Raw genomic sequence first — 22,853 nt, 5'->3', positions numbered from 1 at the left:
TGTGTTTGGTATGGTCTTTTTCACCATTTACTGTTTTGTGTGTAGTATTTTGGCCAAGAACAGTTGTTGTTAAATTGCTATATAAATAAATTTGATTGGATCTGATGCAAGTCATGCTCATGCTTTTTATTGGGGGGTAGGGGAAGAGAAGAAACTGTTCTTGAGCTCGCAGTGCTTCTTGCCACTGATGATGGTGTCCTTTCCTAGTTGGCAATATCAGATGCCTTCTGTGTAATTTTAATCAGTGCAGGGAAAGGGAAAAGGGGCAAGAAGTAGGATAAGACATGTATGTGTTTGCTGGCAAATGAAAGGGAGGTAGACACAGGTGATAGACAGAGTTCATCGAGTGTGTATGTGTTTTTGCATCTCTCTGTGTGTTTGAAAACGACAGGCAAAGAGCGAGATGGAGTGAAGGAGAGTGCAAGCCAGATAGTGTGTATGTGTATGGAGGGAGAGACAGAGGGAGGGGAACTGATATCGTGTGAGAGAGAGAGATAGAGAGTGGGGGAGTTGTGGTTACGTGGAGCAGCACCCTGCTTCATGAGGCGGCATAAGGCAGACCTGCAGTGCGATCACACAGCATGGGAATGGGGCTATGAGAACGAGAGAAAGGAAGCAGAGGGAGACGAGAGCAAGAAGGAGGGGGGGGAGTTAAAAAGAAGCTTGAGGGATTAGCTCGGATGAAAAGAGAAGGTTGGGGTGGGGGGGATGATCACTGAGTGTGTAGCCCATTGTGGATGCTGGAAGGACGTGGCAGCAGCGGCTGATGTTGAGGCAGGTCTGTGGTCTTCGCTGTTGAAGTAAGCCAGCATCAGGACGTTATGCCCTGTGAGCATTGAGGGGTATTGTGTGTGTGTTTGTATGTGAGTGTGTGTGTGTGATCCTACATCTATGCTGTCTGCATGTCTCGAACAGGCAAGGGATGCAGCAAACCTCTGCCCTGAGCACAGAGGCTGCTAGCCGAACCCAGCAAGGAGGAGAACCAGGTGGGCTTTGGACAGGAGTGCAAGGAGGGCTGCTTGCCTCATGAAGAAGCCATCATAAGATGTTCTGTGGTCCTGCTGTGATCCTGGCTTCAGAGTGAAGAAGACTCACCTACCGTGTGTTGGATCTGAACCTGGATTTTAACGCTCTTTGAGGGATGAGAAGCACGTTCTCTGGCAGAGTCGCGCAGACAAGCAGCCTGCAGAAGAGTGTGGATGCTGGGCAGCACCAGGAACACCAAGGACACTGAGCCTTTTCCCACACATCTTACCTGGAGAAAGGAATATACATGTGGATTTGATTATGAATTGAGGAGTTTGGAATCGGCACACTGTGGAAACCTTAAGCCAACGTTTCTTTGATGTAGGATTTACAATATGTCTACCTGATCGTACTCTTGTGTGGCTCTGGAGTATTGACGGAATATGATTTAGGAGAAAATGTGTATTCCTTGATCAAAAATAACACAAGTACCTCAACAGTACTTTAGAATGCTGCTACCTTCATTGTATGAGCCTTGTCCTAGCTCTCAAAGAGGTTGACCAATGAAGCCATGGGACTCAGCCAGAGCTTTACAAGTATGTGGTGAAAACCCTGTCAAATTCATTTTGGGGGAACTGAATATATTTGTGTCACACCCTAAAGCAGATTTTATTACATATCTTTAATGACAGGAATATTTTCTAGTATATAATGTGTGGTATATGAAAATGTGAGATTTAGTTATATATAATTTCTAGTCTTTTGATTTGTAGCACTGAGTATTGTCATGTTTTGGACTAGCTAGGACTTTGTTTTCACACTTGCTCATCTGTTCACTAAAGGAATGTTTAGTGAACATTGTTTGTTGGAAGGTGCCCTAGAGGCTCGGTCCAACAGAATTAACAAACCTAAGCTTCAGATGGGCTTCCTTCCCTGCACTACCTTCACCCTCGTCTGACATCTCTAGTCAGTCACATTAACACCAGTAACAGTAGCTTAGTCAGTCCCCTAGTGGGCCCCAAGAGGTGCCTGCCTGCAGCACTTCCTTCCTACCCCCCCTCCTGTGTTTGAGTTTAGCTGGGCCCCCGCCTGTACTGTGGGAGCCCCTCATCCCCAACCTGGACCCTGTCTCCCCCTCACCCCGCCTGGTGCTGCTGCACTCGGCTCTGCCTCTGCTGGCCGAGGATGATGTGGCAATGCCATGTGTCGTCCTCTGAGTGCCGCTGCTACCGGCTGAACGGCTTCTCCCTGCTGAAGCGCTTCCCTCTCTCGGCAGATGGGGCCTGTGGTAAAGCCCTGGACCAGCCGGTGGGAGAGTGGCTGGAGCACGTGGGGCTGCCGCAGTACGAGAGCAAGTTCCTGCTCAATGGCTTTGATGACCTACGATTCATGGTGAGTCACCTGCAGCATGTCAGCTCAGGGGTCGGATCCACTCTACATCACCCCGTCTCTTCCTGTGTCAGCCCGGCTCCATTTGTCTTTTTATGTCACCACCACTCCACTCACTCACCCTCTGCTTGTCTCTTAAAGGCCCAACCTCCTTATTTCTCTTCCTTGCCCTTTCTCCCTTCCCTCTTGACACTTTCCCCTCTCTCCCTAATATCTCCTCTTCAACTCTGTGCAACGCATGACCCAGCAAAGATTTATGGCTCCTCACTGAATCCTTTAAAGACTCTGGTCTGCCACCAGTAGCAAGACAAATGACAAGAAGAACCCATTAGCTTTTGTTTTTCCCAGCATTCCCCATCACCCTATCTTTTACCACACACTTCAATAGTTACCTTCTTCCCCATTAATAATTCTCTTTATTTTTTTGTCATCTGATCAGGACAGTCTTCCACTGAAATACAGAGTGGTTTACTCTAAATACATTCTGCATGGTTGCACTTTACAGTTATTAACTTTGCCTGACATTTTAATGAGACATTACTGCAGTAACTGCACCATGGATTAAAACACTGTAGCAGCATGCACTAATTATTGCCCGCCACCTGGCAGGGTGACACTGTTTTTACTTGTGTGTGTGTGTATATGTGTGTGTGTTTGTCTATTAGTGAATATCTCATGAACCATTATACAGATTTTAATGAAACTCTTAACAAGGAATACTTAGTTATACATCTACAACTAAATTTACTTTAGGAGTCAAACCACGTCAAGAAGCCTCCACAGCAAACACAAAAGTTTGCTATATAACCCGAACTATTTTAAAGCTACTGTCCTGAAAATTGATGTGGTAGAAGCTGAGAATCATTAACACATACTATCAGTGCTACAGATTGTACATCTTCAATTAAAACTTTAGTTAATAATGTTTAAAGTTAACAAGGTCTGTCTGTTCTCAACATATCTCATAAACTTCTGGCTGATTTTATTTAAACTTTTAAATAAACATGTACAGAATACCTTTTGGCAGGCAGCACCATGACAGAATTAAAATACGTATATTTAAAAAGCAGGCAGCACGAGGGCGCAACTGGTAGAGCTGCTGCCTCTCAGCGAGCAGGTCCTTGGTTCAAACCCCGGTCCAGGGGCCTTTCTGGGTGGAGTTTGCATGTTCTTTCCGTGCATGCATGGGTTTTCTCCGGGTACTCCGGTTTCCTCCCACAGACCAAAAACATGCATGTTAGGCTGATTGGTAACTCTAAATTGTCCCTAGGTGTGAATGAGAGAGTGAATGGTTGTTTGTCTCGTTTGTCTCTATGTGGCCCTGTGATGGACTTGCGACCCGTCCAGGGTGTACCCCGCCCCTCGCACAGTGATTGCTGGACATGGGCACCAGCGACCCCCGTGACCCAAAATGGAATAAACGGGTAAAGATAATGGATGGATATTTAAAAAGCATCCTTTGATGTCTTAGTTATAAATGTATTTTGGCCAGTAAATAAATAATCAAAATCTACATAGATTTATTAAACATTGCTTAAATACACAGGTATATTTATATATACTGTATACATTTTACAGACTGACACACATTTTTCATAAATGGCTTGAAGCTTTTTTTTAAAATAACTATGTCATATTTCATTTGAATATTTTCATTCAGCCACAGCTCAAAAGGATGTTCACAATCTGACTAAAAGCGTTATCATGTTTCCGGTAAAGAACATTGCAGAGAAACATGATAGCGCAATTGTCAGGCTCTGTTGAAAACATCATTAGATTTTCAATCCCTTGGTCATGTTCCTCTGAATACAAGGTTGTACGCTATAAAAAAGTAGGTCCGGTGGGTAAATTTGGACATTTCTCAGACCACAGAGCTGTATTTGAACCAGGGGCTATGTGTTACATCTTTTTTGTCACAGCTGAGCTCGATTAATGGAGATCAGTGCGCGCTGAGGACAAAAGAGCTTCTAGTCACAAAGCGTTCAGGCTGAGACATGTTAGTCTCACTTTGTGGGAAAGTGTTATCTCGTTGTTATCATAGGAGTTCTCATGATCATGTGATTGCTGTTCAACAACATTTTAATACAGGTTGACTCATTTGTAATATTTTATCGACAAGTCATTCAAAATTCAGGACATATGACACTTTTTTTTTTTAATTTTGGTCAAAATCTATTTTTTATTAAACAAAATAACAACATAAAACTTTAAATGTATTTTTGCCAACTCTTAGAAGAACGTGAACACCTGAAAATAATACATAAACGAGGATTCTTGGTTAAAATAAACTACAGTAAACTGTGACGTTTGTTGTAGCAGCTGCTGCAGCATCTTCATGCCAGACTTGGTCAATAGCTGATTTATTTTAAGTGGCCAATATCAGCCGGTTAATCAGCCTATCTCTAGTATGTAATGTACAAAAGCTTTACATGTACACTGATGTGTTCATGTGATGACAACAAGAAAGATCGTTGTCGCACTGCTCGGTCAATTATCTGTTACCCAGCTTTAATGCCAGCTTTACTGGTATTGACATGTCCAGTGAGTCCAGTGTCAGACACATGTTTAAGATAATTTACACAGTGTCCACTAGAGAACAATGAAATGCCCTGGATTGAATGGTATGATTGTTCCCAAACCAAAAATCATTAAAACAGACTACCTGTGGTTGTGTGTAAGAGAACATGAGATGATGTGTTGCTCAGAACTGAGTAGAGAAATGTATTATTTACTGTTAAATTGACCAGCAAGATATAATAAATGTGGACCCATTACATCCTAATACCTAAGGAGAGTACTAAAACAAATCTGAACTAAAATATTAAATTTCCCAGAGTTAAGCAGTGTTGTCACAGTATTGGTATGATTAGTTTTATAACATATGGTTTAAAATGTGCATATGTACTTGTCATTAAAAATAAATTATCTATCCATTCATCATCCGTCCATCCATCCGTCCGTCCATCCATCTGTCCATCTCTGTCTATCTATCTATCTATCTATCCATCCATCCATCCATCCATCCATCCATCCATCCATCCATCTCTCTCTCTCTCTCTCTCTCTCTCTCTCTCTCTCTATATATATATATATATATATATATACATCTACCAGTATATATATATTTTTTCATTTAGCCTTTATTTATACAGGTTAGTCTCATTGAGCCACGAGAACTCATTTTCAAGAGAGACCTGTTTAGGGAGCACATGGTGGGGGTTAAGGGCCTTGCTCATGGGCCCAGAGTGGGGCGAATGAGGGTGGGGGCAAGTGTGGGTGTTTCACCTACCCCACCCACAATTTTGATGTTGTCGGGGCCGGGGCGTGAACCGGCGATCTTTGGATCACAAGCCCACCTCTCTAACCTCTGCGCCACCACTCCCCCATTATACATCTATCCATAAATCCATCCATCCATCCATCCATCCATCCATCCATCCATCCATCCATCCATCCATCCATCCATCCATCCATCCATCCATCCATCCATCCATCCATCCATCCATCCATCCATCCCAATAGTTAAAAGTCTTACAATGTAAAGTTTTTATTGTATTGTGCATTTAAATTCTAGGAAACAACAACAGTGTCATTTTGTCACCCATGACAAACTTAAGACAGACATGCAGAAATCCAGAAATCAGATTTTACTATAATATGGGTTTTTCTTGTTTTGTTTTATTTTCTGTTTCTTTTTGCTCTATGAGTTGCCATAGCCCACAATCACATTCCCAGTAAAGCAATTTACACTAAATCACAATAATTAAACCTGTGTAAATTAATTCTTATACATTGCTATGACTACTGGAAATATGATTAGCGTCCCCACGTCCCTGCATTGGAAAGTGAGTAAAGAAAATGAATAAATGTGGTTGATACGTTGCTCAAATATTAATTAAATCTACAGTAAATATAAGAAAAGAAATCAGAGAAGTCTGATAGAATCCATGCTTATGAAGAATTTGGGGAAAATAAATGGATGTGGCCCATAGGTCATCGAGTATTCACATGTTCGTGCTCATGCCACAACTAATGTGTCTTCTGAACTTGACACATCAGAGAGATAAATCATTAGGCTCTCAGGACAAATTACCCATGCAAAGATGTGGAAGTTGCAAACAAGAGAAAGGTCAGAGTAGTCAGGCAGGCTTTGTGAATGTTTAATACGGTGCCCTTTTGGATTGTGCTAAACTTGCTTCAGATGTGATCAATCAGAACTCATTTGCAGGACCCTTCACATAGTGATCAGTAGAGGGCAGCCCTGTGGCTCATTTTCACTCCCGCTTTGTTCAAATTCATCTTGGAAGCCAAGGAGTGATATTTTTTTGTCAAATTAAATTCATTGTTTTCCTGTTAGTTAGACAGACGGATAAAGCACCTAACCATGTCTGAGATCCACCCCAAAGTTCATTCAGTTATCATTTGAGAAACACCAGAGGTGCATAAAAAAAACTTGTTTTAGTTTAATTTGGAAGCCAGCAAGCCTTACTGTACCTTCAGACCACTGGTCTCATAGCTGAAGATGGATTGTACAGTGCAGCCCTCGCTGTTTCTGTGTCCCTACCCCTCAGAGGAAGAGAGCAGGCGTTCACATGATTCTGCAAGGCTCTCTGCATGTGATGATTGCTCTGAGATGTGGCTTTTGAGGGATCATAAATAATGAACAGCCGTGTGCCCATTCTCATAATTTTTACACGACGATTATCATTTTGTGCTCTTTTCATGCTATCAGAAGTGGGGCGCCGGTGGCTGTTCTTCTTTCTGCCTCTTCACTTCATCTCAGTCAAAAAGAAAAGAAAACCCCTCATAATTCCCCTCTTTTCTGTTGTGCCATAACACTTTGTGGCTGTAATGTCCAAACAAACGTAGCAATGAGGCAAACTGTCCAGTGTGGAGCACCTTGGAAGTTACCCACAATGCATTTACATTGCATCTCTGCTGCATTAATATTGCATCAGACTCTGCAGCCCTTTCTCTTTCAGATGGTATAATGTGGAACTGAAAATACATATTGTAACACATAAACCTACTTTTCCACACCAGTTCACTGTTAATGCCCACCGAGTCTTGATAAAAGGAGCAAAAATTTGATTTTCTAAACAATTCCTCTGTGGGGCAGACCAATAGAGCAGTTCTAATTCACTGCTGCCCTAACTGAGTGCATTTAGTGAGATGAAGGACTACTTCCATGGCTACATCTGCAAGTCGTATCCGATTAAATCAAGCTACCATAGCTCATAAGCTATGTAAGAACTGAACCATACATTCCCGTCACATGTTTCAAATGCAGCATGAAATAATAAGTTTGTGGAGCCTCCCGAGGCATCATCAAACTTCAAACTGTGTTAATAAAAGTGGAGAATCTATTTTTGGACCTCCCTAACGTCCGACCCCACTTCATTCTGACCTTTATTCCAGCGATCAGTGAGTAATCTCCTGACTACACCCTGATGCAAGCCCGTGGATACTGCTGCATTGTGCTCTGAAATCAATCCAGCGAGAGCAAGACTGAGTAAAGACTACAGAACATTTTAACATTCTTGGCCAGTGAGAATCAATCTGCAGCAGTCCACCGGGGAAAACATTTAGCTCCTCATTTTCATGGTTGTCCTTGCGCTTTTATCCCAGCTCACAAAAGGAAAGAGGAAAAACGACAAAACAGTCGGTGCTGTGATTGAATATGAACATTAACATGAAACAGACAAAAATCTGCTTTTCCCTCAAGATTTAGGGATTGGAAGACAATTATTCTACTTCCTCTCCGTGTGTCTCAACCAGCTGTTAATCAAACGTATGCATAGTTTGTGTCCCACAACGAAACACAGCAGCAAAGACATCCTGTAGCTGCTGCTGTTGTGGAGTCTTTGCCCCCCCTACCCCCCCCCCCCCCCTCCCCCCCCCCCACGGAGCCCCCCCCCCACACACACACACACACACACAGTCGCACCAGATTAGATTGATCATTCTTGGCGTGCACAATTTATTTGACTTCATTGTCCTCCCACTCACTTGTTAGTGCTCGTGTCAGAGATGTGCATATTCTGCAAGTGTGCATGCGGAGTGTGTGTGTGTGTGTACCGAAGTCATGACCTTATTGGATATTTTCTCAGTACGTAACGTGTTTGAACAAGTTATGCAGCACGACACATGGCAGATTCTTCTCATACTTCATGGTTCTGCTTTACATAATGTTCATTTGTCTGTGAGTGCTTGTTTGTCTGTGTGTGTCTGTGTGTGTGTGTGAATGAGTTTATCTGCATGCTTCTCTTGTGTTTGTGCACACACAGGGAAGTAACGTGATGGAGGACCAAGATCTAAGAGACATGGGGATCACTGATCCGGGACACAGAAAGAAAATTCTCCACGCGGCACGCGGCTTGCCCAAGGTACTTAACACTATGACCTGGCACATAGAGAAAAGGCCTGAAAGTAAATCAGTAAAAGTGTTTGTGTAGGGGAGGGGTGCTTTTATATTAATATTTGATAAGCTAAAATGACATGATTGTAGGGGGAGAAGAGCTCAGACTGTGGAAAAACGTCCCTTCAGCTATGGTTCTGACGTTCTGGACAAACAAACACTTTCAGGCAACAAACTGAGGAGCAAACAGCAGAAATACTTTGTGTTGCTTTGATAAAAAATTCAACTCAATGAGATTTACATTGTTTCCTATTGATTAAAGACACTTGTGCTGCTTTTAGATGTCTCAGTGTGCCGATTTAATTATTTTCAATTAGTGGGAATTATCTTTGTTCTCATTTAATAAGAAATCCTGAAATTCTGTGGTATTTGGAGAACTTCTTGGTAAACAGAAGACGAAAACTAAAGTTACAGGGAATATGAAGCTTAGATTTATTTATTTGATTATATGTTTTAAGGAAGAATGGATTGAGTGATGGATAAATGTAAAGAATAGTATTTTTTTTTCTCTAGTATAAAACTTAATTTTATTTGTTTGGATGTACAGTAAGTCCAGTTAAACTTAACTTGCTCAACACTGCAGGTAAATGGGAGGTTTTAGTGTGACACTAAATGTAAACTTACCATTGAATCAAACAAAATAGCACCACTCGACTAATGAAAAGTGTAACTTGGAAAGCTATTACTCATTAGGCTAAGGTACTTTTAATATAGTACTTTGTTTATTGCTATATATCTTCTTGGTAAAGCTTTTTACAGGATTATTTTGTATTTTAATTTAACTAAGTCTTTTATTTCACAAACATTTCTGACAAAGGTCCATGTTTTTGTGTCATTCCAATGTTGAGCAGCAGTGAAAGATAAATGTTCTCCAAAGTAAAACACAAAAAATAAATATTAACTAGAGAAACTGCATTTCCTGCGAAAATGTAGTGTGAATGCTCACTGCAGAAGAACTTGTTGGAAAACAGCTGAAATTAGCTAAAAAAAACATGCTGAAATGTAGCGGAAAAGGTGGAACAAGCTTAAATTAGCAAAAGAAAGTAGAAAGAACACGCGTTTGCCAAATTAGGCTGAAAGAAGCAGACATGAGCCAAAAAACCATTGGAATTATCTAAAAAAAAAAAGGAAAAAAAGAAAAAAATTTCAAAATAAAAAAAAAAACTGCAGAAAAGTAGCTAAAAAAATCAGAAAGGAACTTAAATTACCGGAAGGAAATGGAGAGAGCATATTTTTGCTTAATTAGACTGAAAAAGGTTGAAAGGAGTGCCAAATATATGGAATTAGCTGAAAAAGCTCAAATTAGCAAATAAACAGCTAAATAGTAGCTGGAATAACTTAAACCAGCATAAATAAGCCGAAAGGAGCATAACAAGATGAAATGACCATAAAAAAGTTAATTGGGCTGAAAGTAGCAGAAATTATTGCAAAAAACTTGAATTTATCTGAAAACAGCTGAAGTTAGCTAAAAATGCTAAAAGGAAGCTGTAAAGATAGAACAAGCTTAAATTAGCAGATGAAATCAGAAAGAACACATTTGTCCAATTAGGCTAAAAGAAGCAGAAATGAGCACAAAAAGTGGAAATTATCTGAAAAAAGCTGAAATTAGAACAGCTGAAAAGTAGCTAAAAAACATGAAGCTTAATTACACGAAGGAAGTGGAGAGAACACATTTTTGCTGAATTAGGCTTACAAAAGTTTGTGCAAAAAAATGTGAAATTAGCCGAAAAAACTAAAATTAGCATTAACCAGCTAAATATAGGTTCAAATAACAGAAATGTGTATAAATTGGACCTCACAGCCGCCTTTGACACCATCGACCATGAGATCCTCATTGCTAGGTTGGAGAAGTGGGTGGGCGTCACAAAATCAGCCCTCAATTGGTTCAGATCTTACCTCGCTGACAGATCCTTTTGTGTCTCCATCAAGGATTTTAGCTCCGCAGAGGCAGAGCTTAAATAGGGGGTTCCGCAGGGGTCCATCCTGGGTCACCTCCTATTCTCTTTATACCTGCTGCCGCTTGGTGCTATTTTCCGGAAACACAACATGCCCTTCCACTTCTATGCCGATGACTGTCAAATTTACTTCCCCCTAAGACACAATGGTACATGCTCTATTCAACCGCTGCTCAACTGCCTGGCTGACATCAGGGACTGGATGGCTTTAAATTTCTTGTTTCAATGAAAAGAAGTCTGAAGTCATGTTGTTCCCTCCCAACGACACAATCACAAACCACTGTATCGACCTCTCCGCTCTAACCCTGTCAAAAAACAAAGAGTCACTAATCTGGGCATGATAATGGACCCTTCCCTGAAGCTTAACAATCATGTAAACATGATTGTTAAATCATGCTTCTTCCAACTGAGGCGGCTGTCTAAGCTGAAGCCCATATTGTCCAAAAATAACCTGGAGACAGTAATACATGCATTCATTACATCTAGGCTTGATTACTGCAATTCGCTCCTGTTTGGTATCAGTCAGTCAGACCTCCATTGCACGACTATAACTGGTCCAGAATGCAGCAGCCCAATTTTTAACCAGTACAGGCAAAAGAGAGCACATTACACCAGCTTTGGCCTCACTGCAGTGGTTACTGGTTCACTTTCGAATCCAGTTCAAAATACTCATGTATGTCTACAAATCACTGAAAAGTTTTGCCCCCCATCTCTCTGATCTGCTACAACCGTATGTCCCACCACGTTCCCTGAGGTCAGCGGACCAGTTGCTCCTCACAGTTCCAGGAACTCGTCTTAAGCGCAGAGGTGACAGGGCCTTCTCTGTAGCAGGACCAAGACTCTGGAACGAGTTACCTCTGCTTGTCAGACAGGCCCCCTCTCTCTCGGTTTTCAAGTCCCGTTTAAAAACTCACTACTATTCAGTAGCTTTCAACACCAGATGATCTGTGTTTTGATCCTGTATGCTCTACACTGGTTTGTCGTCATTATCTGCATCGTTTTTATGTCTATATTCTGATTTACTTCATTTTGTATTTTGCTTTGTGTGTTACCTGTTATTTTGTCTGTAAAGCACTTTAGTTAGCCTTGTAGCGGTTTTAAGTGCTTTATAAATAAAGTGGTATGGTATGGTATAAATATGCTGAAAGAAACATAACAAGCTGAAATTAGCAGAAATAAGTTAGAAGAAGTAACACTTTACAATAACGTACACAAAATTTGATTAACTACCGGGGAACGCCTCAGGAACGAATCAGGAGCTAATGGGTTGTTAACCAGTACTTACTGGGGAACACACAGCCAAGCCTTATTAGGGGACAACTGGTTAGTTACCTTGTAAATGAAGAGGAACCAATAAAGAACTAATTGGTAGTTACCAAGGGAACCAAAGAGGAACTAATCAGGAGCTTATTGGTTGTTAACCAGTACTTCCTGGTGAACACACATCCAAGCCTTATTAATAGACTACTGGTCCCATGTGGGTTCTCCATGTGGGTTCTGAATAAACCCTGCACCAGTGAGATCACAGCTCATAATTGTCTAAAACCTGTTTCCTAGTGATTATTGATTTTATTGGATATTCTCTTTTGTATACCTATTGATGAAAAACACGATCAGTTTCATATTTGTGTACTTCTGTCATCTTAACTATGTCTGACTTAGGGCATTAACATAGTACTGAGTAATCTACACATCGATTGCTAGGACATCTATCGATGTTAAAAATGTAAAGTCGGGTATCCGTAGTGACGTCATATTATGTGACCACGTATGACCATAGGGGGCGGTGTTGCACTGTTGCAGGTCACAGAGTTTGGTGTATCACCGGGTCCTATCCACCGAACCAGAACCAGTTTCAGTTTAAGTTTCGTTTTTGACGTGCTGCGTTTCTTCACGTTTGCAGTTGAATAATAATAACTAATGGTTTAGTTTTTCCTGTGACTTATTTGCAGTATGATAAATGGTAGGAGCATAATATACGCTCCCAATGTTTTGTTGGTCTTTTTTTTTGTTGTTGTAAATAATTACCGTTTTTTGCGGTTTTATTTATTAATTTATTTTTGTATCTTGAGATTTATGACATCATCAAATACTTGAGTTCTACTCGGGTTTTATTATGTTAATGTCGAGTTTAAAAATTATATACTCGTTCAACCCCTAGTCTGACTATCACTGAGTACTAAATCATTGCCTGGCTATTATTGTGTTCACTGAAGCATCATACCAAATACTTACTGAGGAACCAGTCATTACTTAATCACTACCTGACCATTACCTACTGGTTTGTTCCTGTGGTAACAAACCATTTTTCCCCTAATAAGGCTTGGCTGTGTGTTCCCCAGTAAGTACTGGTTAACTACCCATTAGCTCCTGATTTGTTCCTGATTTGTTCCTGAGGCATTCCCTAGTAGTTAATCAAATTTTGTGTACCTTATTATAAAGTGTTACCAAATAATATACTGATGCATGCTCAGTAATCAACAAATCAATTATAATCATAATCATCAGAATAATATCCTGATACATGCTCAATAATCAATAATAATAATAATCAATAATCAATCAATCAATAATAACTGGTTGAGCCGCTGTGAGAAGGTATTATTTATGACTGAGCTTAGTACAGCTCAGCTCCTCAGACTGAAGAAGTCTTTCAGATGAAAGACAAAACATTTCTGCACTTATTATTTTTTGAACCCATCCAGAGGACCTGACAACTTTTTTAGATAAGTAGGAAGAAGCACAAAAATGTTGTAGTTAGCAGAAAGAATCTGAAAGGAGCATAAACCAGCTGAAAAAACAGCTGAAATTAGCTGAAAGTAGCTGAAAAAAAGTTTTAATTTGCACAAGGAAGCTGAAAGAAGCTAAATCCGAACAAAATGTGAAAGGAGCAGTAAAAGACTGTAAACAGATCTAAAGATTTGAACGATGTAAAATTAACTCAATTAATTTTCTATGAGGAAAAAAAGTGTCAGAAAAGGCTTAATATTTCAAAAAGCTAAAGTTGCAACAATAACAAAAGTCAAAGCACCCTTCCCCTGGAGGAGCTGAACATTTTGATAAATGATTTGTTGAAATAGCCCAAAAAATGTGGAAAGAGAAAGATGCTAAAAATGGATGGAAAAAAATGTATCACAATAGAGTGAATGCTTCATAAACATTCACACAATAATCCCTCAGTGGATATATAAGCACATCATGGTCCTCAACCCTAAAGTCAAATCAGAAACAAAGAGAAAGTCCATTTAAATAAATGTATTGTTAATTGAATAAATGTAATTGTTTATTTAAAGATGAATTGTTTCAAATACATATTGGTCTCATAAATGCGTGCTTATATTACCTTCAGTGAATAGCAGTCTAAATTTAGAGAATCAAGGAGAAATTTTCAGATGACTCGCTGTGGCGACCCCTGAAGAGCGAAACGCCGAAAGAAGAAAAAGAAGAAGAAATTTTCAAGTGGACATCAAGATAACCACAAACCTGAGCACGGCTCATTAAACATATTTCTTCCATTTAAACTCAAACTCAACTCCCCTGCAGTTTAAAAGCTATATTTTATCTTTTCAACACCTACCTGGTATTTCTGCATTAATAGAATTGTGCTTTCTTTGTTTCTTTAGTTCATTTTTTGGCCACCATCACAATCACTTTATTGCTGTTCACTTATTTATTTTATTTATTTTTTTTGCTGTAAGGCGCTACGTTCCACTGTAGGAGAAGTGCTTTATGAATAAAGTTTGATGGATGAATTAACATTACAGTGTTTGCGTTGGTCCACTACCTGTGTCTTGGACATCTTCCACCGATCTGCAAGAAGTTGGTTCATTTCTCCAACAAACAACAAAGTTCTTTGTCTGATCTGGCCCATGCACATATTCTTTAACCCACAGAAAAAAAGCCACACTGACTTTGGTTTAATGATGGCTCAGTTTTACTCTATAGTTGTTTGGGGATTTGTCATGGCTGATCAGCAGCAGGGTTTAGTTTGCAGGAATTATCTCTGTGTAGGGAATTACATAAACGATAAACGTAAGGTGACACAGATTACTCAAAGCTACTCTACAACCCCTCTTTAAGCAACTCAGACATTCCCTTTAGGTCCTTATTTTTTGCTGACGTCACACCATTTGCTGACCCATGTGTTTCTGTCTGTCCGTAGATTAAACCTTTGGGCTGTGATGGCAGCACGTCACTCTCCTCTTGGTTGGACGGCCTCGGCCTGCATGAATATCTGCCCAACTTTCTTACTAATGGTTACCGGACTCTGGAGTGTGTTAAGAATCTGTGGGAGCTGGAAATCGTCAACGTAAGAATCTATTGATTATTTAATTGTCACGTGGACATGAATCATGCTGACTTGGTCTCCTTAATTGCAAGGACACTTTGAGCTTAAAGAACAAAAAAAAACACAAAAAAACCCCAGAATAAATGCTGAAGAAGGGCTCTGTAATGGAATAATTTGCATAAAACTAGCAGAAACATTTTCTAAACCCCAGAGTAATTAGTAGAAAACTAACAGATGATATAAATCAAGGGTGAAAAATGGTGAGGGATGACAGGAAATGTCTAATTTGGTTTGATTATGTGGAAACAGTGTGATAGTTTATGATAACCGGTAATTACAAAAAAATGACTCATACATTTTGGTTTGGAGACTGATGATGCAATGGAGAAATGGATGTTGCATTTTTCAACGTGTGTGTGTGTTGTTCAGAAAGAACTGTGTGTGTGTTTTTAAGATGTTTATAAGTCAGATTATTCAAAATATGTTGGTAAAAATAAATTGCAGTTGTCTCAAATTTAAATCGATCTTTTTTTGTGTATAGGTTTTGTTTTTGGTCCATAGAATTGTTCATATCACATCAAGAGTGTCACAAACATTTCTTCAGAGATTCATAATCAGATTAAGGGTTTGAAAGGGTTCATAATTGTGTTTGTAAATTAAATTTGTTAAAAAAAAGTTCTGGGATTAAACTTTTGCTCCTTTTGGTTTGAGAATAATTCCCATCAGCTAACCAGCCATAACATTACATCCACCGAGGGTGGTATCTTACCTGGCCTTCATGAAGGAGCTCCCATAATTCCTTGTGCTCTTTGAAACGTTCTTAATTGCACGAGTCGCAGAGACACTCAGTCCTGTCACTTGAGTTTTGAGCAGGTTCTAAAATTCTAGCGACAAGTTTTATCTTGAAATTATCCTAGTTATCCTTCTAGACACAGAATCAGAATAAGCTTTATTATCATTGCACCGGGCAGCACGGTGGCGCAACTGGTAGAGCTGCTGCCTCTCAGCGAACAGGTCCCTGGTTCAAACCCCGATCCAGGTGACTTCTGGGTGGAGTTTGCATGTTCTCTCCGTGCATGCGTGGGTTTTCTCCGGGTACTCCGGTTTCCTCCCACAGACCAAAAACATGCATGTTAGGCTGATTGGTAACTCTAAATTGTCCCTAGGTGTGAGTGAGAGTGAATGGTTGTTTGTCTCGTTTGTCTCTATGTGGCCTGTGATGGACTTGCGACCTGTCCAGGGTGTACCCCGCCCCTCGCACAGTGATTGCTGGACATGGGCACCAGCGACCCCCGTGACCCAAAATGGAATAAACGGGTAAAGATAATGGATGGATGGATGGATCATTGCACCGAAGTACATTGCACAGTGAGATTATGTCCGTACAGTCATCCGAAAGATGGGCGGAGTGCATGTTGCTGCTGCTCCTAAGAGTGTGACCCTTATTCTTTAGATAGAAAAGGGGAAAAAGCCATGAGGAAAGGATAGTGGTATTACAAAAAAACCCCTCTTCAAACCATGTCCTTGTCAGGACATGATTTAAGACATCAAAAAACTCTATCTGCAAGCACATTTATAGACACATTACATATGCATTTGACGACAAGACGGTGAGATTTATCCATGAAGCACTTCCAGATAGCACCATAATCCTGATAAGATGTTGTCAGCCGGTACAGCTGTTAATATACATTGGAATGTCTCTTTCACCATAATGGAAATGGACTTTAACTGGGACTTATATTAAATAGTTATTCTCATGATATAAAGAGCCAGGTGGTGAAAGGGTTACATTTTTAGACATTCATTCAACCTTTATTTATACAGGTTAGTCTCAATGAGCCTCGAGGACTCATTTACAAGAGGGACCTGTTTTAAACAAAGAACACAGATTAACATTTTTAAGGATAAATTATGATGTCCTGAACTTGGTTCTGTTGGAGGTTTCTTCCTGTTAAAAGGACGTTTTTCCTTTCCACTGTTGCCTTTGTGCTTGCTCAGGATGGGAGACTGCAACATTATGAAGATTCAATGAGTCTGCCTGCTTGTTATGCTTTTATATTGTGCAGATTTCTCAATTTCTGAATTTAAATGGTAAATGGTAAATGGACTGTACTTATATAGCGCCTTTCTATCTTATTTCAAGATACTCAAAGCGCTTTACACTACAATCTGTGCCCTCATTTACCCATTCAGACAGCACTCTACTAGATCGCTACAAAGCTAATTGAGCAAATCATTCTAAAGAGACTAATCAGAGCTTTATCACATTCATACACTGATGGGACACATATCAGAGGCTATGAGGGGTTCAGTGTCTTGCCCAGGGACACTTAAACATGTGACTGCTGGTGGATTCGAACTTCCAACTCTCGCATTGGAGGACAATTGCTCTAACCACTCAGCCACAGCTGCCCCTAATTTACATTGCATTTACATAATTATTTTGGGCTACTAAATACATTTTTTGCAAAACATCAATGTGATTTTTTGTGACATCAGATGTGGGAAACTTTAAACGTTTACAGATAAGACATCTTCGATTAGGTGCCATACAATGGCAACCAGACAGAAGAACCCAAATGTGTGCTGTACAATCAAAGAGCTGAAACCTGGACTTCAAGATAATTCAGAAATGCATTGCTTAAGTTTGTGAGTCTGGTTGCACTAAATGCTAAACCGGTGGCGATAAAACAGCTGCAGCCGATGCAGTGTGTGTGGGATGGTGTCCAGCAGACTGCGATGCAGAAAGATGGGGGTCTGAGTGCAAGACACATTACTCTCAGCGTGCAGAGCAGCAGAACTGCCTCTCAGCATCTTGGCAGAACCCACTTTGTCCATTACATTTCCTACATCCTCTTCAGCATATTACAGAAAATGGCACTGAGCTCCTCAGTGATCTATGGGCTTGGTGACGTGCCCAAATAATCCCAAGGTTCTGTTCACAAGCCTTGAATACGTTAGTCTCACTGGGGTTTTGTGCATAATTAGTGTAAAAAAAACATCACCTGACAGTGAACATGCAGATCAGTTTCTTCTTCTGCCTCAAACTCTGAACAAGTAATTGAACTCTTCAGACAAAGAATTATATGAGCCTGTTCTGGAAAATTTTGTACCAGGAACATAATTGCAAATGTAACATTAATCACTTAGCATCCACCCTTTGTGGATGAATATGAATGCTAATAGCCAATTATACAATGTATAGTATTAGAATGATGGGTTTTGATTACCTAAAATTAACCTACGCTTCCTCCTGTGAAGGTTTTAGGCACATGAGCAGATGTGGTATGTTGTGGTTTAAAAAGATGGATTTTTTTTGTTGTTGCGCTATTATTATATCATAAATTATTAACGCGTATTTCACCAGTGATTTAACAATGGCTTTTTGTACCATTCAGATAGGCTCTCTCAATTATTGTCTGAAAACAGTGGTCTTTGGTTCAAACATGTTCCACCAAAATGTATTTTTCTTCTTAATAAATATATTTTAATTATCTTTCTAGACAGCCATGCTAGTTTTCTTAACTCACCATATTGTTTTTCAGGCATTCACCTTTCTGTGGGCTGGCAGCTTCTCTCTGCAGGGATAAGCAAAGGGAAAATCATGGGTCAGACAGAGATATTACTGTAAATGCTGGAAAAGCTGCACCATCTAAGGAATTACCATAAATACGAAAAACGCTAAAATGAAATGCCATAAATGTAGCAAAAACTGCACCACCTAAAATAATTTCCCGTAAATGCTAAAGTAGGTCTTCCTGCTGTAAATGTTAAAAACATTTGTGCCACCTAAAATAAATGACCAGTAATACAGAAAAATGTACAAGTAAAAATATACACACATTTTTTCCTAAAGTATTTTTTTGTACTGAAATTTTAACAACCACCCTCAGTCCAGATAAGACTTGATATGGGTCCAGATCTGGACCACCGTCTTCCATTTGAGGACCTCTACCCTAAAAGTCTGTGAAGTTCTGTCTATTTTTGAAGCTCGACATCTAAAACTATCTCGTGAATTATAGAGTGTCCCAAGAAGGACACAGAGTTGTACTTTAGGCTTACAGCAAAACAGATTGGGGCTGAATTATTGACGAGAGTCACTTCTGTTTGGCTTCCAGTGAAGGGAACATGCCATCAGCTCTGTCGGTGGGTTTTGGACGTATCTCTGTTAGCATTGTCTGGATAAATCCTTCTGCATGATTTATTGACAGTGCATGACAGTGGAATTCAACTTCTCATTCTCATGTTATCCTCTCCAGGTTATTAAAATCTGCGCTTTAGGACACAGGAAGAGGATCATTGCCTCTTTGGCAGAAAGACCCTATGAAGAGGCGCCCTCCAAATCCCGTCGACTGTCCCCAATTTTGGTAAGACCATTGATGGATTTTCCTCGTGTCTGTGTGATTCTTTGTCTGTCTGTTACCACAAGATTTCAAGAACCATTGGATGGATTTGAATAAAGCTCACGCAAAGTATTTTTTTTCTTTCATTCAACCTTTATTTGTACAGGTTAGTCACATTGAGTCACAAAAACTCATTTACAAGAGAGACCTGTTTTAAACAAAGAACACAGATGAGGTACAAACAACAATAGATAATCATAAAAGCATGTAAAATGAAAAGTAAATAAAATAAATTTATAAAAATGAAACAAAAACAGCTATGTTATAAAGCAATGTAAAACATTAAAAAACGGAACATGTCTGTTTTGGTTTTTGCCATGAACTTAGCAGTTGTTTAAAATCCCTTAGAGAGGTCAAAGTCGACAACTTCAGATCTTTTTGCAAAATGTTCCAGGATACAGGAGCGGAGTAGGAGAAGGCTCTTTTGCCAAGTTCGGCTCGCACTGAGGGGACACTGCATGTAATGATGTCTGGAGAGTGCACACTGTAGCTGCACTGACGAAGTGACATGTAGGAGGAGATAGAGTATATAAAGGCAACAGACCAAGAAGTGATTTAAAGATGAAAATACACCTGTCTGTATGAAGTTAATGATGACCAGTTAATCAATAAATACAGAGTGCTGTGTTGGGTACGATAGTTACAGCCAGGTATGCATCTTAGTGCACTGTGATAGACGGTGTCCAACATCTGCAAGAAGTATGCAGGAGCATTCATGTAAATAATGTCACCATAGTCAATGGAGGGAAGGAAAGTCACATTCACAAGTTGTTTCTTAGCGTTCACAGTCAGAAAGGATCTATTTCTGAAAAAGAAATCCAGTTTTACTTTCAATTTCTTTACCAAATATTTGACATGAAGCTTAAAAGAGAGATTCAAATTGACCAAAATACCCAAGTATTTGTAGAAATCGACAAACTTAATAATAGCACCATTCGTAGATAAGATAGAAGGAAGGACTGCTAGTACCAACTTCCTGTTTGAAAACAACATCCCTTTGGATTTAGCAGCATTTAGCACCAATTTGAGATGGAACAAATCTGGATTATGATGTTGAATGCAGACTGTAAAACCTGGAAAACCTTAGCAACTGTTTTAGCTCCACAATAAACAACTGTGTTGTCGGCATAGAAATGTAAGGATGAACCAGAAATGGTCTGCCCTAAAGTACTTATGTAGATTGTGAAGAGGGTGGGTCCAAACACTGAGCCTTGTGGTACACCATTTTTGACAGTTAGTTGGATGAATTACCGGTATGTTGAACATATTGCATTTGATCTGAGAGATAATTAGAGAAGCAACCAATGGTGTGTTCTGAGAAACCAATTTCTGAGAGCTTACATGACATAAGATGTCATGGTCCACAGTGTCAAAAGCTTATCTACAGCTACAGCTACAACTACAGTTTATCTATTATCTACAGCTTTTGGAGTCCAGCCATTTCAAGATGGCTGCCATAGTCAGCTGACTTTGAAAAACAAGATGGCTATAACTCGATTAATTTTACAACTATAGATCTAAAATTTGGTATGATTGTAGATGAAAGTTTTTCACAAAACTGAGCATCAGGCAGTATTATGTGAGATTGTTTTAGTCAGGTTTTTACCAAATAGGCTGCAGCTTCATCATTTCTCAATTTAAGATGGTTGTAATCCAAAACTCTGGCATTCCTTCATTGATGCCAAACCTTCAATTATGCTTTAATATGCAGGCGTTGACTCAACAAACGCTGTTTAATATTTGCTCTGTTATAACTTTATGAAACATGAAGCACTTAACAGCACTAAGACTGCCGCAATGTCAGTGCTCCTTTTAACCAATGATGTGCAGAAATACGCTGTCAACCCTAATTAGGTTGATGCATTAGATATGCTTAATGTGCACAATTAGAAGGGTAGTTCTGCTCATGTTCTCTGGATAACCTTTAATTAGTGTCACTAAATTTCGCAGAAGTGTTTTTTTCACTGAATCCCATTTGTTAATTTGTGTTGATACATTTCATTGGGGGTTTAGCCTGAGCTACAGTTAAACAACATGACATAGCTGCAATTCCGTGGCACAATCCTATTTTTTCATGTGAACACAGATTCTTCCCTTCCTTGAAGAGATGTCTAAATTCTGAAAAAAAAAAAACAGAATAGTTTTCATAACTAGAGAAACTGCATTCTCTGTGAAAATGCAGTGTAAACGCTGAGAGATGAAAACTGCTGAAGATTTGTTGAAGAACCTAAAACGGAACAGTTGAGTTGAAATGAGCTAAACAAAAGCTACAACCAGAAAATAAATAAAGAGCTAAAAGATAAAATGAAATAAAATGGTAGCTAAAATTGAAGCTGGCAAAACAATAAGTAAGCACTGAGACCAGCAAAACAGTAGCTAAAAGTATCCTGATGCATGGTCTTTATTATTTTAATGAGATAACAATATAAATCAAATAAAACTTTTAAAATATAAGTAATATAGTTATAAAAGGGCAGCACGGTGGCGCAACTGGTAGAGCTGCTGCCTCTCAGCGAGCAGGTCCCTGGTTCAAACCCGGTCCAGGGGCCCTCTGGGTGGAGTTTGCATGTTCTCTCCGTGCATGCGTGGGTTTTCTCCGGGTACTCCGGTTTCCTCCCACAGACCAAAAACATGCATGTTAGGCTGATTGGTAACTCTAAATTGTCCCTAGGTGTGAGTGAGAGAGTGAATGGTTGTTTGTCTCGTTTGTCTCTATGTGGCCCTGTGATGGACTTGCGACCTGTCCAGGGTGTACCCCGCCCCTCGCACAGTGATTGCTGGACATGGGCACCAGCGACCCCCGTGACCCAAAATGGAATAAACAGGTAAAGATAATGGATGGATGGATGAAGACTGCTCTTTAATAGTCTTAATTCAATTTTTATACTTTTAAACAACGGGTATTTTTCATTCAAGACACACCAAAATGTTTAATTTCAACTTGCAAAAATTACAGTTTTGAGAAAATTAAAAGTATCAAAAATCACATTAAAACTTTACCTATTCACATAATGAACATAAATGTATAGCCGCTTCTTGAAATTATTACAGAAAACTCTTTACATAAAACTGAACAGAATCATAACAGCAATAATCATACAGGACTTAATTTGTAAACCGATCAATGCCGGAAAGCAAATAGTGGGCGGGCCGGCGAGTGAGGGTGGTGGGAGTCTGAAGATCCTCCCCCAGAAAATTTTTAATAAAGTTAATGTGATGTCCTGCACTTTGGTGTATTTTGACAGGTTGTTAAACATCTATGTGCTTGTAAAAAATATTTTTTTTGTACCCCCAAACATTGGCTTGCGGACCCCCAGGGACCCAGTTTGAGAACCACTGCCCTAGATGGCAGCTCTCTGCTCCACATAGAGGGCTGTGGTAGCTCGGTGGTCTGTGGTTACATCTGGAATGGCATCTGGCGTTAACCCCCC

General features: G+C 39.8%; 1 protein-coding gene across 1 annotated transcript in view; it reads left to right on the top strand.

Annotated features, from left to right (window-relative positions):
• Nucleotides 1-2,099: 2,099 nt before the first annotated feature.
• The window catches only part of anks1ab (ankyrin repeat and sterile alpha motif domain containing 1Ab), a 34,128-nt gene continuing 13,374 nt past the window's right edge, over nucleotides 2,100-22,853 (top strand). Inside the window, exons 1-4 of the mRNA XM_037678697.1 lie at nucleotides 2,100-2,358; nucleotides 8,643-8,741; nucleotides 14,891-15,037; nucleotides 19,279-19,386. Coding sequence (XP_037534625.1) covers nucleotides 2,152-2,358; nucleotides 8,643-8,741; nucleotides 14,891-15,037; nucleotides 19,279-19,386 — 561 coding nt within the window. The 5' untranslated portion in view covers nucleotides 2,100-2,151. The remainder of the gene's footprint in view (nucleotides 2,359-8,642; nucleotides 8,742-14,890; nucleotides 15,038-19,278; nucleotides 19,387-22,853) is intronic.

This window comes from Nematolebias whitei, chromosome 7 (genome assembly GCF_014905685.2).
Source record: "Nematolebias whitei isolate Nwh7 chromosome 7, NemWhi1, whole genome shotgun sequence".
NCBI lineage: Eukaryota > Metazoa > Chordata > Actinopteri > Cyprinodontiformes > Rivulidae > Nematolebias > Nematolebias whitei.
Note: the sequence above shows the minus strand (reverse complement) of the source record. Positions and strands in the feature narration are given on the sequence as shown.